General features: G+C 47.1%; 1 protein-coding gene across 3 annotated transcripts in view; it reads right to left on the bottom strand.

Moving 5' to 3' along the window:
- PIK3AP1 (phosphoinositide-3-kinase adaptor protein 1) overlaps positions 1–12,676 on the bottom strand; it is a 113,480-nt gene that overhangs the window by 43,328 nt on the left and 57,476 nt on the right. For all 3 annotated transcript variants that reach the window (XM_036111614.2, XM_078077309.1, XM_036111613.2), the window contains exons 5-8: positions 10,485–10,627; positions 10,222–10,354; positions 8,033–8,229; positions 5,260–5,449 (exon numbers count right to left, since the gene is read on the bottom strand). In XM_036111614.2, the coding sequence (XP_035967507.2) occupies positions 5,260–5,449; positions 8,033–8,229; positions 10,222–10,354; positions 10,485–10,627 (663 nt within the window). The remainder of the gene's footprint in view (positions 1–5,259; positions 5,450–8,032; positions 8,230–10,221; positions 10,355–10,484; positions 10,628–12,676) is intronic.

Here is a 12,676-nt window from a genome sequence, read left to right as displayed (position 1 = left end):
TGGAGGAGCCACTACCGCCCGAGACGTCTCGCGCTCAGGGCCGTCTAACAGATCTCACCACCACCTAGCAGGAAAGTCTTTGCACCAGAATGTCAACCAAACTACTCCACCCCACAAAACCCAGAACAACTTTCTATTTTCTGTCACTCTCAAATTCAAGACATAATTGAGCGCCTATTGCGCACATCATTGTGGACGATACGTGCTTCCTAACGGAGGTGGGAGCCGGTAACCAGAGAAGGACCAGAGAAGCACATAACCAGAGTGCAAAGCCATCAGCTCGCAGTGCCCCCAGGAGAGCGTGACCCATGGCTATCCAGGTCCAGAGGGGAACAAGGTCACTGCGGGTGGTGGGGATTTTATCTTATTAGCTTTTAACGCCTTTAATCCAGCATGCTGTCACTAAGTGCCTACGTCCCCGACACAGTTCCCATACACCTGGAGGAATAGGAGCAATAGAACTCAGCCGGTGCCTTCGGCCTCCCTTTGCCCCGCTGGGTCAGTTTCAGCCTTCATTTCTATTTAGTGTCTGCATACGCTTACCCTTAATAAAGATATTTATTTCTTATATAGTAATGTGAGGAAGCTGATGGTTTAAATCTGTCTTGAACAAAAAATTCTCAAGAGAATTGGGAGCAAAGTTGAAGGTCTGATAACAAAGACACGGAGTTACCACCTGGTGGCAGCAGAGCTAAGCTAAAGAACGTGAGTGTGAGGGACGTGAGTGTGTGCGTGTGCATGCACGTGTGCGCGCGCGCGTGTGTGTACACCCACGAAAGTTCAGGGGAAGGAGATCCTGGAGCAGAATCATAAAATCTCAGGGTCGGAAGCCAACATCACGCCCCCGCCCCACTTCATTCAACAGGGGCCATTTCCCTCACAACCTTGCTACTTAGTGGTTGTTTGGATTCCCTTTGGAGAAGGGGACTTCATTCCTAGCCCTTTTCCAAAACTCAAGTCAGAAAGAGGCAGATTTGTCCAGACGGAGTTGGGTGACCTCCAAAGAAGTAGTAATGAGCTGGCCTAAAGCCTGCACTCCATAATGTTCGTCCTGGGAACAAATGTGGGAATGAATGTAGCCTAAACTCCTTAATATGTTTACTTTCAGCCTCGAGGGTTCAGTGGTAACAAAGGTGGGGCACTGATCAACGTGGCTAGTGAGACCATTTAGAACGAGCTCCTGTCTAAGTGTCCCTCCCAGATCTTAGGAGGGCAGGCCAGGAGAGTATTCTATCCCACTGGGGCGGCAGACAGACTTGTCCCCGGGAGTGCAGACCCAGATTCCTGACCCAGTTCTCCCTCAGTGGGACTTAAATAAGCTACTAAATTTTGGAGCCTTAGTTTTCTCCCCTGTGAAATGGAGCTAATTCTATCCACCAAGGCCGAGGACACCTGGACAAAATAACAGATGAGATAAAAGCAGTCTGCTTACTAGAAAGGGCCGGCAGACGTCGCAAGTTATTATTGTGCCAGGTGGTGTTGCGAATACATATCTTAGATTTATCAGTTTGTCCTGCTTATTTATGAACTAGACTGTCTTCTCTCCTAGAGAGTCACTGCTAATAAAAGGAATGGTTCCTCCCCAGGTCCAAGTTGCTGCTCCTTCTGGGCCAATAGGTAAGTGGTCCTTCTCAAGATTAAACCACAGAGACAGAAACGCAAACCAAATCAGGTCTGGAATCAGAAAATTCAGAGTTTATATGATCTGGCAAATGAAAAATGCAGTGAGCTTCCTTTCCCCATCCACAAAGCAGCCAAATTCTACAGCCTGCCTATTGGTGGCCTCCTCCTAGCTCCAGGGCAAGCAGAATTCCCCTGACCCCGTGTAACTTTACACCTCACCAACAGCCACAAACCAGGCTCACTTCATAGCCCTCCACTGCCTTGGGAAGAGCTGGAGAGGTTCACCGTTCCTGCTCTGTGTGGCTGCCTTTAGCATAAGCCGCAGCTTTCCACTGGGTTGGAGCTTCCAGGGGGGTAACAGGTGTTAAGGCTCTGTGTCAACACGAAACAGCTAGTGAAGTGGGGCATTCTTTAACTGTTCAACTGCCGCACAGTAAGGACACAGGAGGAAATGCGGATACACAGTCTCAGGCTTCCCAAGTAGGTTCCAGTTGTCCTTCAAATGTTCTTTTGTGAATGGGTCTCAGTTCCAGATTGGAAAGGACAGTGTATTAGCCCCTCTTGTGACCCCAACACCCAGAAGTGGCAAGCAGCTAAAACACAGGAGATGCTCCAGAAATGCCTGTTTGACCCCCCGGGGAGACAGACGGAAGCGCAAGTGCTGAGGGCACCAGAGGCCGCTTGGTGAGCTGACCTCAGGACTGGGGCTGTGGCAGCTAGATGGCTTCTTTAGAAGAAACCAGGACTAACACTTACGGTATTCGATGGAAATTTCCAGCCGGGAGTAAAGAATATGGCCCTAGAGACAGAGACCTGAGCTCAAATGTGAGCTCTATCACTTATCCGCTGTGAGACTCTGGGAATGTCGTTCAACCTCTCTGTGCCTCAGTTTTCTCATTTGTAAAGTGCAGGTTCATCAAAGCATTCTTTTGTGTCTTAAAGGATTCAGAGAGACAGAGGATGTGGATGGGGGGATGATGCCTGCTCTCCTCGCCCTGCCTGCCGGGTCGTGGCTCATTCGGGAAGAGCTTCTACCAGCATGTCCAGTCCTCCCCGTCAGGTGCAGGAAGGGAGCTTCTACCGAGCTTTCCCGCATTCTCCCTGCTCCCCGAGGGGCAGCCAATCGAACTAGCAAGCGCCTAACAACAACTGGACCACAGCTTCCAGGTGCTGCGGCTGCCATGTCAAAGTCTGCCTCTGGGGTGCTTGGGTGGCTCAGTCATTAAGCGTCTGCCTTCGGCTCAGGTCATGATCCCAGGGTCCTGGGATCTAGTCCCACATCAGGCTCCCTGCTCGGCAGGAAGCCTGCTTCTCCCTCTCCCACTCCCCCTGCTTGTGTTCCTGATCTCTCTCTGTCAAATAAATAAATAAAATCTTTTAAAAAAAAACAAAAAAAACAAAGTCTGCCTCTGGCCCCTGACTTGCCCACACCCCCTACTCCAAGGCACCTTCTTGGCGCCTGCTCTTCCGTTCATGGGTGGGAAACTCAAGCCCACCTCCCTGCCTTGTGCACCCAGAGCCCCTCTGTCTTCTTCTCAGGCTGAAAGCTGGCAATACTCGATCCAGCCCGTTCCAGAAAGCCCTTCATCAATAAAGCTGATACACAGATGGGTATTTGTCTCACCTTTCTTGAATCTGTTGAATAGCCCAGAGGGAAGGAGGGCTGTTTCAGGCAGTATTTCAGAGTGCTTAGCATTTCATAGCAAATGGTACTGACATATTAAGAAGGTTCTTTGAAAAAAAAAAAAAAAGAAGGTTCTTTGAGGGTCCATGGCGGGTCCTCCTGCTCCAACACTGTGCACTGAAGTCCAACATTATTTGGATCAGTAGTTCTCAAGGACGGCGCCACTGCCCTCTAGGGGAGGCTTGGAAAATCTAAGAGGGGGTTTTAGGTTGTCACCGTGATGGAGGGACACTACAGTAGTTCCCCTTAGCCTCAGGGGCTACACGCCAAGCCCCCCAGGGGATGCCTGAAACCACAGATAGTACCAAACCCTACATATACTATATTTTTTCCTATACACACATACCTATGATAAAGTTCCTAATTTATAAATTAGGCACAGTAGGAGATTAACAATAATAACTAAGAATAAAATAGAACAACTCTAACAATATACTGTAACAAAAGTTATATGAACCTGGTTTCTCTCTGTCTCTAAAATAGTTTACTATACTTACCCTTCTTGTGATAACAGAAGATGATAAAACGCTTACATACGAGATAAATGAAGTAGGCATGGTGACAGCATCAGGCTAGCGCTGACCTTCCGCAGACAGGTCAGGGGGAGGATCCTCTGCTTCTGGGTCACAGCTGACCACAGGAAAGTGAGACCTAAGCGGAGACTACTGAACAAGCCTCTAGCAGAAGCAGGAAAGACGTGGACACTCTGCCATGTGCAGTGCTGTCCTGGGCAATGAAGCGTTCTGTGCCCCTCGTGACTTCTAAATATTGCACTAGTCATACATATAGGTTAAAAAAAAACTACTTATGATATACATTTACACATATATGTGCATTCGTACATATCTGTGCATATGTACGTGTGTATATTTCTTAATTTAATATCAGTAGGTACAAAGAAAAATATGGACAAATATCCCCACCAAACTACTAGGAGCGCTATATTGGTTGGTTTTGGGTAGAGTCATATGGACGTTTAATAACTCGGTTATAACATTTCTATTTTGTTCCAAGTTTTTATAAGAACGTATTAGTTTTACAATTGGAAAAAACAAGTTAACCAAAAAATGGGCACAATTTCTTGAAACAATTTACAAGAAAAATCCTGTCCTAAAGATATGATATTTTAGAAATAAGTTTACTATATATTCATCTAGTAAAGTTAGGTTACCCGAAGAATCTGCTTATAAATTTCTGAGCCTAGAAACTAAACTGCTTTGTAGATAAATACAACTCGTATTTCTGCATGGTTTTAAAGTGCACGGAATTTTCCAGGAATTCAGTTAGTACGAAAGTGGAAAGGAGAGTGTGAGGAATCATTTACCATTTAGGAAAATCCAGGCACTGGTGCCAACATTGCTCGTGGTACGCAAGTGGCCGATACAACAGACGTGCGTCGGTCACTCAGCACTTGAGGCCATGACATTGGCAGAGATTCTGAGTGTCGGGGTCTGCAGCTAACTATTTCATTACGTCCTCATGCGCGGGCGTACTGACCCCTCCCTCTCCTTTCACTCCTCTTACATTTCCACCAGGGTGTATATTTGATTTCTAAATTTTCACATGTAGGTGGGTTAGATGATATCTGAACGGCACGTCAGGGCACCAAAGGGGGCAATGTTCGCTACAGAAAGGGCCCGTTGGGACTGACGGGGCTGAGAGCCATGGCCTTCACCCCTCAGATCACAAGGCAAGGTGCCTCCATCGACTCGGACCTCCAGGCCCTTGCCTGCACTTTCCAGTCTCTCAGCAGCCACAGCAGAGGAAGTTTGGAGGACTGTGCTTGTCACAGCACATGATGACAGCTCTAACTCTGTGTAAAACAGGATCTTCGTCTCCCTGGGGTGGGGGGTCAGCAAGGGACTTCCACCCTCCCCCCACACCATCTGCGAGAAGGAAGAAAGCCATGTGTCAGCAGCAGGACGGAGGCGGAACTGGGCTGCGCTACTTACAGAGGTCTTCGGTGGCCGCGGGCACGAAGGCAGCCATGGACTCATAGAGCTCCTCGTCGCAGCCGGGGTTGAGGGAACACTTCATGAGCAGGTCTGTGGAGAGGTGGGCCATGGACTCGTACATGGTGTCAGCCTCCTCCCCTTGCATCAGTTCCTCTTTGATGTGACTCTTCAGCATGTCCACAGTTTCCTGAAAGGGAAGACGGGACTCACAGGCGCCCAGGGACACTCTGGCCTTCTGGGTAGAGTGAGGCCTTTGGTGCACTTGGGACAGGCAAAGAGGAAAGGTTCACACAGGTCAGCGTTCAGCTGTCCCACCAGCCCGAAAGCTCCTGGAGGCCAGGCTCCGAGTCTTTGTCTGTTTGTTTTCTGTGTTTTGTTTTAATCTTTGTATATTCTCCCAATGCTCAGCACAGGGTCATGCACTCAAGAGACGGGCATTAAATGTCCAATGAGCATAGGGTACAAATTAAAGACCTTCTCATGAGCTCCTCCTATGGGTCAGGTACGATGCCAGGTGCTTGCCTACACATTACCTCACATCATCCTTTCCACACCTGCTTGAGAAAGCTGCAATATTCCCTAGCTCACACATGACAAAACCACAGCTCAGAAAACCCTAGTGCCTTACTCAAGGGCGTGCAATCCTGCTTTCTGACCTTTCTACTCCACCTCGGTTCCTCCAAAGGAAACAACTGATCCCCAAGGCTATAACCCTTACTAACCAACCAGAGGGAAATCCAAATGGGCTAAAGAGGGCTGCAGCTAAGATGTTCTTGCCCTGATGTGTAGTCAGACGGCTCTCAGAAGCCCACTGCCTAGTCCCTGTTCCTTCCAGCAGGCTGCTCGCCAGCGCCTCCCTTGGTTTCACACGCTGCATGCCAAGAGGAGAGAGGGCCTTGGCGGAAGTGACCTGCAGCAGGACAGGCTGCCCCTGTCCTTCTGCCTCCCTGTGGTGGTGAAGCCAGAAAGCTGGCCTCTCTGAAACCCTGCACAACTTTTCCTGGTAAGAAACTTCAGTGTTTCACAATCCCTATTTCAGCATCAACCTGCAAAAATCCTCATTTTCATCATCACTACCTCAAGAAAGCTAATCTGCTATTGACACAATGTGTTGGTTTCCTGATGAGACTGGCCCAGGTGACAGCTATGAAGTGCTGGGAGACTCAAGGTCTGGCATTTGGTTTCGATGTGGTGGAAAGCGGAAATGGGACAGTTCCTAGAGGTCACAAAAACATGCAGGGACCTTTTGGTAGCAATGCTGAAGATGCACTGGCTGAAGGTGATTATGGTTGGAGAACTGGATTAATTTCGGTGCAAACTGAAAAGCCATCATTCCACTTCCCTGTTATGTAAAGTAAAATAACAAGCCCCAGCACCGGCATCAAACTAGGTTCCCGTCCTATCTCCACCCTTGCTAGAGTGCGACCCGGGCACAACTATTCCACCTTCCCAAGCCCTTCTCCTCCTTTGTTACAGACAGATAACGATACTATCAACCTCCAAGGATTGTGGTGAGCATTAAGTGAATCATGGCATTTACTAATCAAATAAATTCAATAAACAGTAGTCACGACTGTGAACACAGTATGTCCCCAATAAAAACTACTGGCGTAGAAATGATACGCTGCATTTTACACATCTGTGCCGTCAGAGTAAAGCTGAGTAAATACTCCCGGACGGTGAGCACCTTTTAGCCTCATTTATGTCAGGGATGCCCAAAACAGACACTCATGCTATTCTACTCATTCAACACATTTAATCACCCCCAAACTGTGGGGAGCCCCCTCCATGCCTCAGCAAGTCGCTGCCTTGCAGACTGTCAAATACAGAGCTCGGAGTTAAGTTTCTGGGAGGTGTAGGCTCACTCCTGTATGGAGATAGAGAGCAAGACTAGATGGTCTTTGTGGTTCCTTTTGAGGTCTCAGCTCCACGAGAGAGGCTGAGAGTCCCACTGTGACTCGTGAAGATGAAGGAAAACCAGAAAAGGGTGGAGTCAGGAAGGGCAGGGGTCTCCAAGACAAGAGAAACGATACTGGGGCATGGAGCAAAGCCTAGGCACAGGATGAGATTACACTCAAAGAAGTTCCCAGAAGTCAATGATCAAGGAGGACCTGGGAGTCCAAAACCAGATGAGCAAATAAACTGGGCATATCTCTCTTAAGATCGGCAGAGGCTCAGAAAGAGACAGGCCATTAGCCTAAAGGGGAACCTTCCAGTTGGGCTCTGGGAAGCCTCAAGTGCACAGCTTCGTTGTGGTCTCTGCTAAGGAAGGAACCAATCCTAACAGTTCACATGGACCTGACCGTGGGGGAGGCAGCTGGAAGCATCCCACTAAAGTGCCTTGGAGATGGAGGTGGGGTGGGGAAGAGGGGTCAGCATCAACCTGCAGCAGATTCACTCTTCAAATGTCTCTGTAAATTCTTTCAAGGTGGACCTCAGTGCTTTACAGACATTATTTCCTTTTATCCTGAAAACCAGCCTATGAGCAGAACTAGCATTACCTTCCTTCTGCACTTTAGGAAACTAAAAGAAACAAGGTATGTGATTTGTCCAAAATCACGTGGCTGACAAGTGTTGGCCCAGGAATGTGGACCCAGGTCCATGGGACTCCAGGGCGCATCTCTTAAGCCCACACATACTGGCCCTGCCAGAGAAGAGGCAAAGGGGCACACGCTAGGGATGAAATCCAACCGTGTCTCTAGCAAACAGGTAAGCCCTAGGACCACAGGGTGCATTTCCATTCCTGGGGCCTCTCCCGCCTTGACCTTACCACATACTCGTCGATGAACTGCCGCAGGTCCCTGAAGCCGTGTTTCTCAGCAATGGTGTTGGGATAGTGGCCGTGCTTGTTGGCCACACTGTATGCCTGTAGGGCTCCCGGGCAGGTGAGCAACAAGGCAGTGAGGTTCTTCAGTCCGTACTTCGCAGCAAAATGCAACAGGGTGGGCAGCTCTTCATCCCTCTGATCTGAAAGATTGTTCAGGAAAACAACGGACAAATAAGAATGAAGGCATGGGCACCCTTGTTCATGGAGACAAAGCTCGCAAGACTCCCAGGGCATCCAGCAGGCACTCAATCATTACTTCTCCGTTGACTGGCCTACCATCTGACAGCTTCCTTTGAGGCACAACTGAAGATTATGCCCTCAGATGACAGAAGAAATGATATGTTAATTAATTAGCAAATCTAAAACATTCTACCTTCTTTCCCTAAAAGGATCAAAGAATCCTGAAAAATAATACTAATTCAAAAGATGCTGATTTTCTAAAGGCTTAAGTAGCAGCCACAAAGTACAACAGGAATCATGTTTTGACCTTCTCTGTAAATTTCACAGCACTTTATCACAATTGCTTTGTGCTGATTAAAAAAAATTAAGTCTATCTTCTTAGCTCTTATTCCAAATTTCATAAAGCATGCCAAGTAATCCTAGGTATGTTAATTAGCCTTTCCATGGCCCTTAGTTTTGAACTAGAAGATATTTCCAAACTATCTCAAAAGGGCTGGGAGGATTAATAAGATGGTATTCAGTGAGTTCTTTGTTTAGGACAGGTTTTGAATGTTGGCATTAATACACCTGAACCACAGGATGTCCATTAACCCTCTGATTCATGGGAAACAAAGTACTCCTTAGGGTCACTGGATCCCCGTGACCTCCTCTGCCTACTAATATCTGGATCCAGCAAGTCAAACTCTACCAAGAAAATAGACATGTTTGTGTTATGGAGTTGGGGACAAATCTTTCTTTTGTTTGTTTGCATAAAAGTTGATTTCTAAACCCAACAGTGAAAGATAGATAGACATATACTTTTATGTACACACACACACACATAAATATATATGCATACAGATTTTTTTTTTAGTAAAACAAACCCAGCTTCCTATTCACCAGGATATGATCCTTGGGATGAAGGGTCTGAAAATGTCCCCAGGACCCCACATCGGCAGGCTCTGAAATACTCTTCCTGAGCCCCAAGTTTAACAAAAGAGAATATTAACACTGCTGGAAGTAATGCAGGAACATTCCACAGTAGAAAAAGGGGGAGAGGCAATAAGAGAATGCCCTCAGGAGAAGGACGTGAGGGTACTATAACCCCATCCTTATGGCGCTCTTGGCCATGGAAGGATGGGACACCGGGCAGAGGGCAACCAGGTTCCATGATGCAATGTGAAGGAAGAGTGGTATCCACAGAAGCACCCTACCTGGCGTCCCGTCAGCCCCCCAGGCACCACCCCCACACGAGCGGTTACCCCAGCTCCCAGCATGTCACATGTGTACAGCACACTGCTCCTCCCTCACTGAACAAATGTTTGTTTCGATCCTACAATTAGCCACCCAGGCATTGCCTCAGCCCTCACTGCGCTGACAGCCTAGCGAGAAGACAGGCACAGCTGAGGAGAATGAGTACAGAGGACACCCAATGTGCTAGGGGAGCCCACGGCACGTAGACAGAACCTACCGAAGGTTCCGAGAGGTCTTCCTGAGGAAGTGCTACCTAGGCCGCTGTACGGAGGTGAAGAGAAGTTAGCCAGGTGCAGAGCCACCAGTGAGGACAGGAAGAAACCGTACTCCCATGAGTTCAGGTGGCAAGAGGCAGGGCAGAATTTTCACGAGGTGAAAGAAGTTCATACTTTCTGTAGAGTAGAGCCCAGGGACAGTGTAGAGAGAGATGAGGGCAGAAATGCAGCAGGAACCCCTTGGGAAGGGCTTGCAAACATGGTAAGGAGTTTGGACTTTATCTAGAAGGCAAATGGGAACCACAAAGGGTTTTTAGCAAGGGGTCGAGGTATTCAGATTTAGAATTTAGAAGACTCTCTAGTTAGCTAGTGAAGGAATCATTCTCAGAGGATGAGCTGCAGAGCGGGAACCAGCAAGGTGCAAGCACAGGGTGACTGGATGCTGAGACCAGCAAACTAGAATCAACCCACAGCTGGTTTCCTGAGGCTTGACTTTTGACTCACTTGTCATCATATCTTCTTCTTCCAGCTGGTTAATTCCAAAGAGGTGTAGTCCACTCGCAGGGATATTATTCTTCAGGGACTCAGTGAGCAGTTTATCAAGGGTCTCTGTGTTGTAGGGCACAATTTTAAAGGCCTGAACATAAAAGTGAAGACGGTCAGGTCAGATTTTAAATCCAGCCATCTCCCATCCAGCAGATGCAAAGCTGAAGAACGAGCAGAAACGACATGTCCCAAAAACTCAGGCTTCCTTTCAACATCCTTACCTGACACATGAACTCCACGGGATTTGCAGCATTGGACAATAAATTCCCAATTTCTTCCATGTCAGTATAATAGCTGATCACAGTTTCACACACCACTAAATCCCCGGAATAGATCTTCAAGGAAACATTCCCAGATGAAAGGCCTGAAGAGAAGAAAAAAAAAATACCACAAATGTGCCCAGGAGGAATAAGGGTCCAGGGGAAAGTGTCCACGGATTCACCTTAATGGGAAAGAAATTAACTGGGGGCTGGAAGAAAGATTTGGGAGGTAGGCCGGGGAGAGAGGGGTGAGGGGAATGGTAGAAGCAGGAAGTGAGGGGACTAGCACCTGAGAGGCCTCTGAGTTAGAGGAATTGTTCTCATTTGTGTCTGCAATTTAATTTTTGGAGGATTTTCATCTGTTTTGTGTGCTACGGTAGGCCCAGGACCATGACACACAGGAAGAGGAGTTGAGCTTAAAGCACTTTCTACAGAGGTCACTGGTGGCCACAAGGTGGGAAAGATCCTGGCGGGCGGAACTCAGTGCTTCCCCGACACCGGACTGGGATAACTGATTCACCGGCTCTGCTGCTGTCAGGACTATGTGCTCTTCAGCTCGTCTCCACCACAGGAAGGGGTTTTGAGGGGGAAGAAAAAATTAAAAATACACCAACCACAAAGATTCGATTCACAAAAGAGGAAATGCAACAAGTAGAGAACATGGAAAAATAGTCAGCCTCGGATAGTAATCAGAGAAATGCAAATTAAAACAATGGGCTACTCCTTCAAAAGGCATCCAATTAGCAAAATATTTAAAAATGATAATGCCTAGTGTTGGTGATGACACAGCAAACTCGACAGGAGTAGTATTTCAGAAAGCAAGTAAGCCCTGTTTTCCAGGATCCTGAAAAATGCCTGGCATTTGGGGCGCCTGGGTGGTTCAGTCACTAAGCGTCTGCCTTCGGCTCAGGTCATAATCCCAGGGTCGTGGGATCGAGCCCAGCATCGGGCTCCCCGCTCAGCGGGAGGCCTGCTCCTCCCTCCCCCACTCCTCCTGCTTGTGTTCCCTCTCTCACTCTCTGTCAAATAAATAAGTAAAATCTTTAAAAAAAAAAAAATGCCTGGCATTTCAGGGGCTCCATCTTGAGGAAATACTCCTCAGTCCATGCAAGCATAAAGAGGCTTGATATATCAGAATTTAAAACAATAAGAAGACACTAAGAAATAAGAAATGACATAAATACATAACAATGAGGAGGCGAAAAATTAAAAGATACTTCTTTTCAATGGAGTATGATGCAGCTTTAAACAAGACGATTTATAAGATACAAGTCCAACACAAGGAACTGGTTTTATAAATTACGATACATCTATACAAGGGATTAGCTTGCAACCAGTAAACATTATGTTGTAAAGGAATATTTATTAACATGGGAAAATACTCATAGGTATCTTCCAGGTAACGAAAGTGGCCTAGGAGACTATACGAAGCTATGTACATAGAAACAGAAAAATACAGAAATCACTGATTTCCTTTGGGGTATACAGGCAATTTTCTATTTACTTTCCTTTACCTTGGCTGTCTTCTTCAACTTTTCAGTATTGAGCACACCTAACTTTTACAATAGAAAAAATATGTTATAAAATGGTAAGTTACACGGGGACGCCTGGGTGGCTCAGTCAGTTGAGGGTTAAGCGTCTGCCTTCGGCTCAGGTCATGACCCCAGGGTCCTGGAATGGAGTCCTGCATCAGGCTCCTTGCTCAGCGGGGAACGTGCTTCTCCCTCTGCCTGCAGCTCCCTCTGCTTGCACTCTGTCTCTGTCTCTGTCTCTCTCTCTCAAATAAATAAAATCTTAAAAAAAAAAAGTTACAAAGTCCACATAACAGCATGGGGCAAAAGGATGCTGAGAGAATAAATATAAGATTATATCAAGAAAAACAGAATATTGAAAACAACTGTTTTTAAAATTGTGAACAAAAAACAGTCTGAATTTTTTTCTATTTTTCTCTAATTTCAAAAAAAATTTTTTTAAAGATTCATTTGAGAGAGAGAATGAATGAGAGAGAAAGCACGAGTGGGGGTAAGGGACAGAGGGAGAGGGAGAAGAAGATTCTCCCACTGAGCAGGGAGCCTGACGTGGGGCTTGATCTCAGGACCCTGGGATCATGACCTGAGCTGAAGGCAGACACTTAACCAACTGAGCCACTCGGG

The sequence above is a fragment of the Halichoerus grypus genome, chromosome 7 (assembly GCF_964656455.1).
Source record: "Halichoerus grypus chromosome 7, mHalGry1.hap1.1, whole genome shotgun sequence".
Taxonomy (NCBI): Eukaryota; Metazoa; Chordata; class Mammalia; order Carnivora; family Phocidae; genus Halichoerus; species Halichoerus grypus.
The sequence above is the reverse complement of the archived record's forward strand: the minus strand, read 5'-3'. Positions and strand labels throughout refer to the sequence as shown.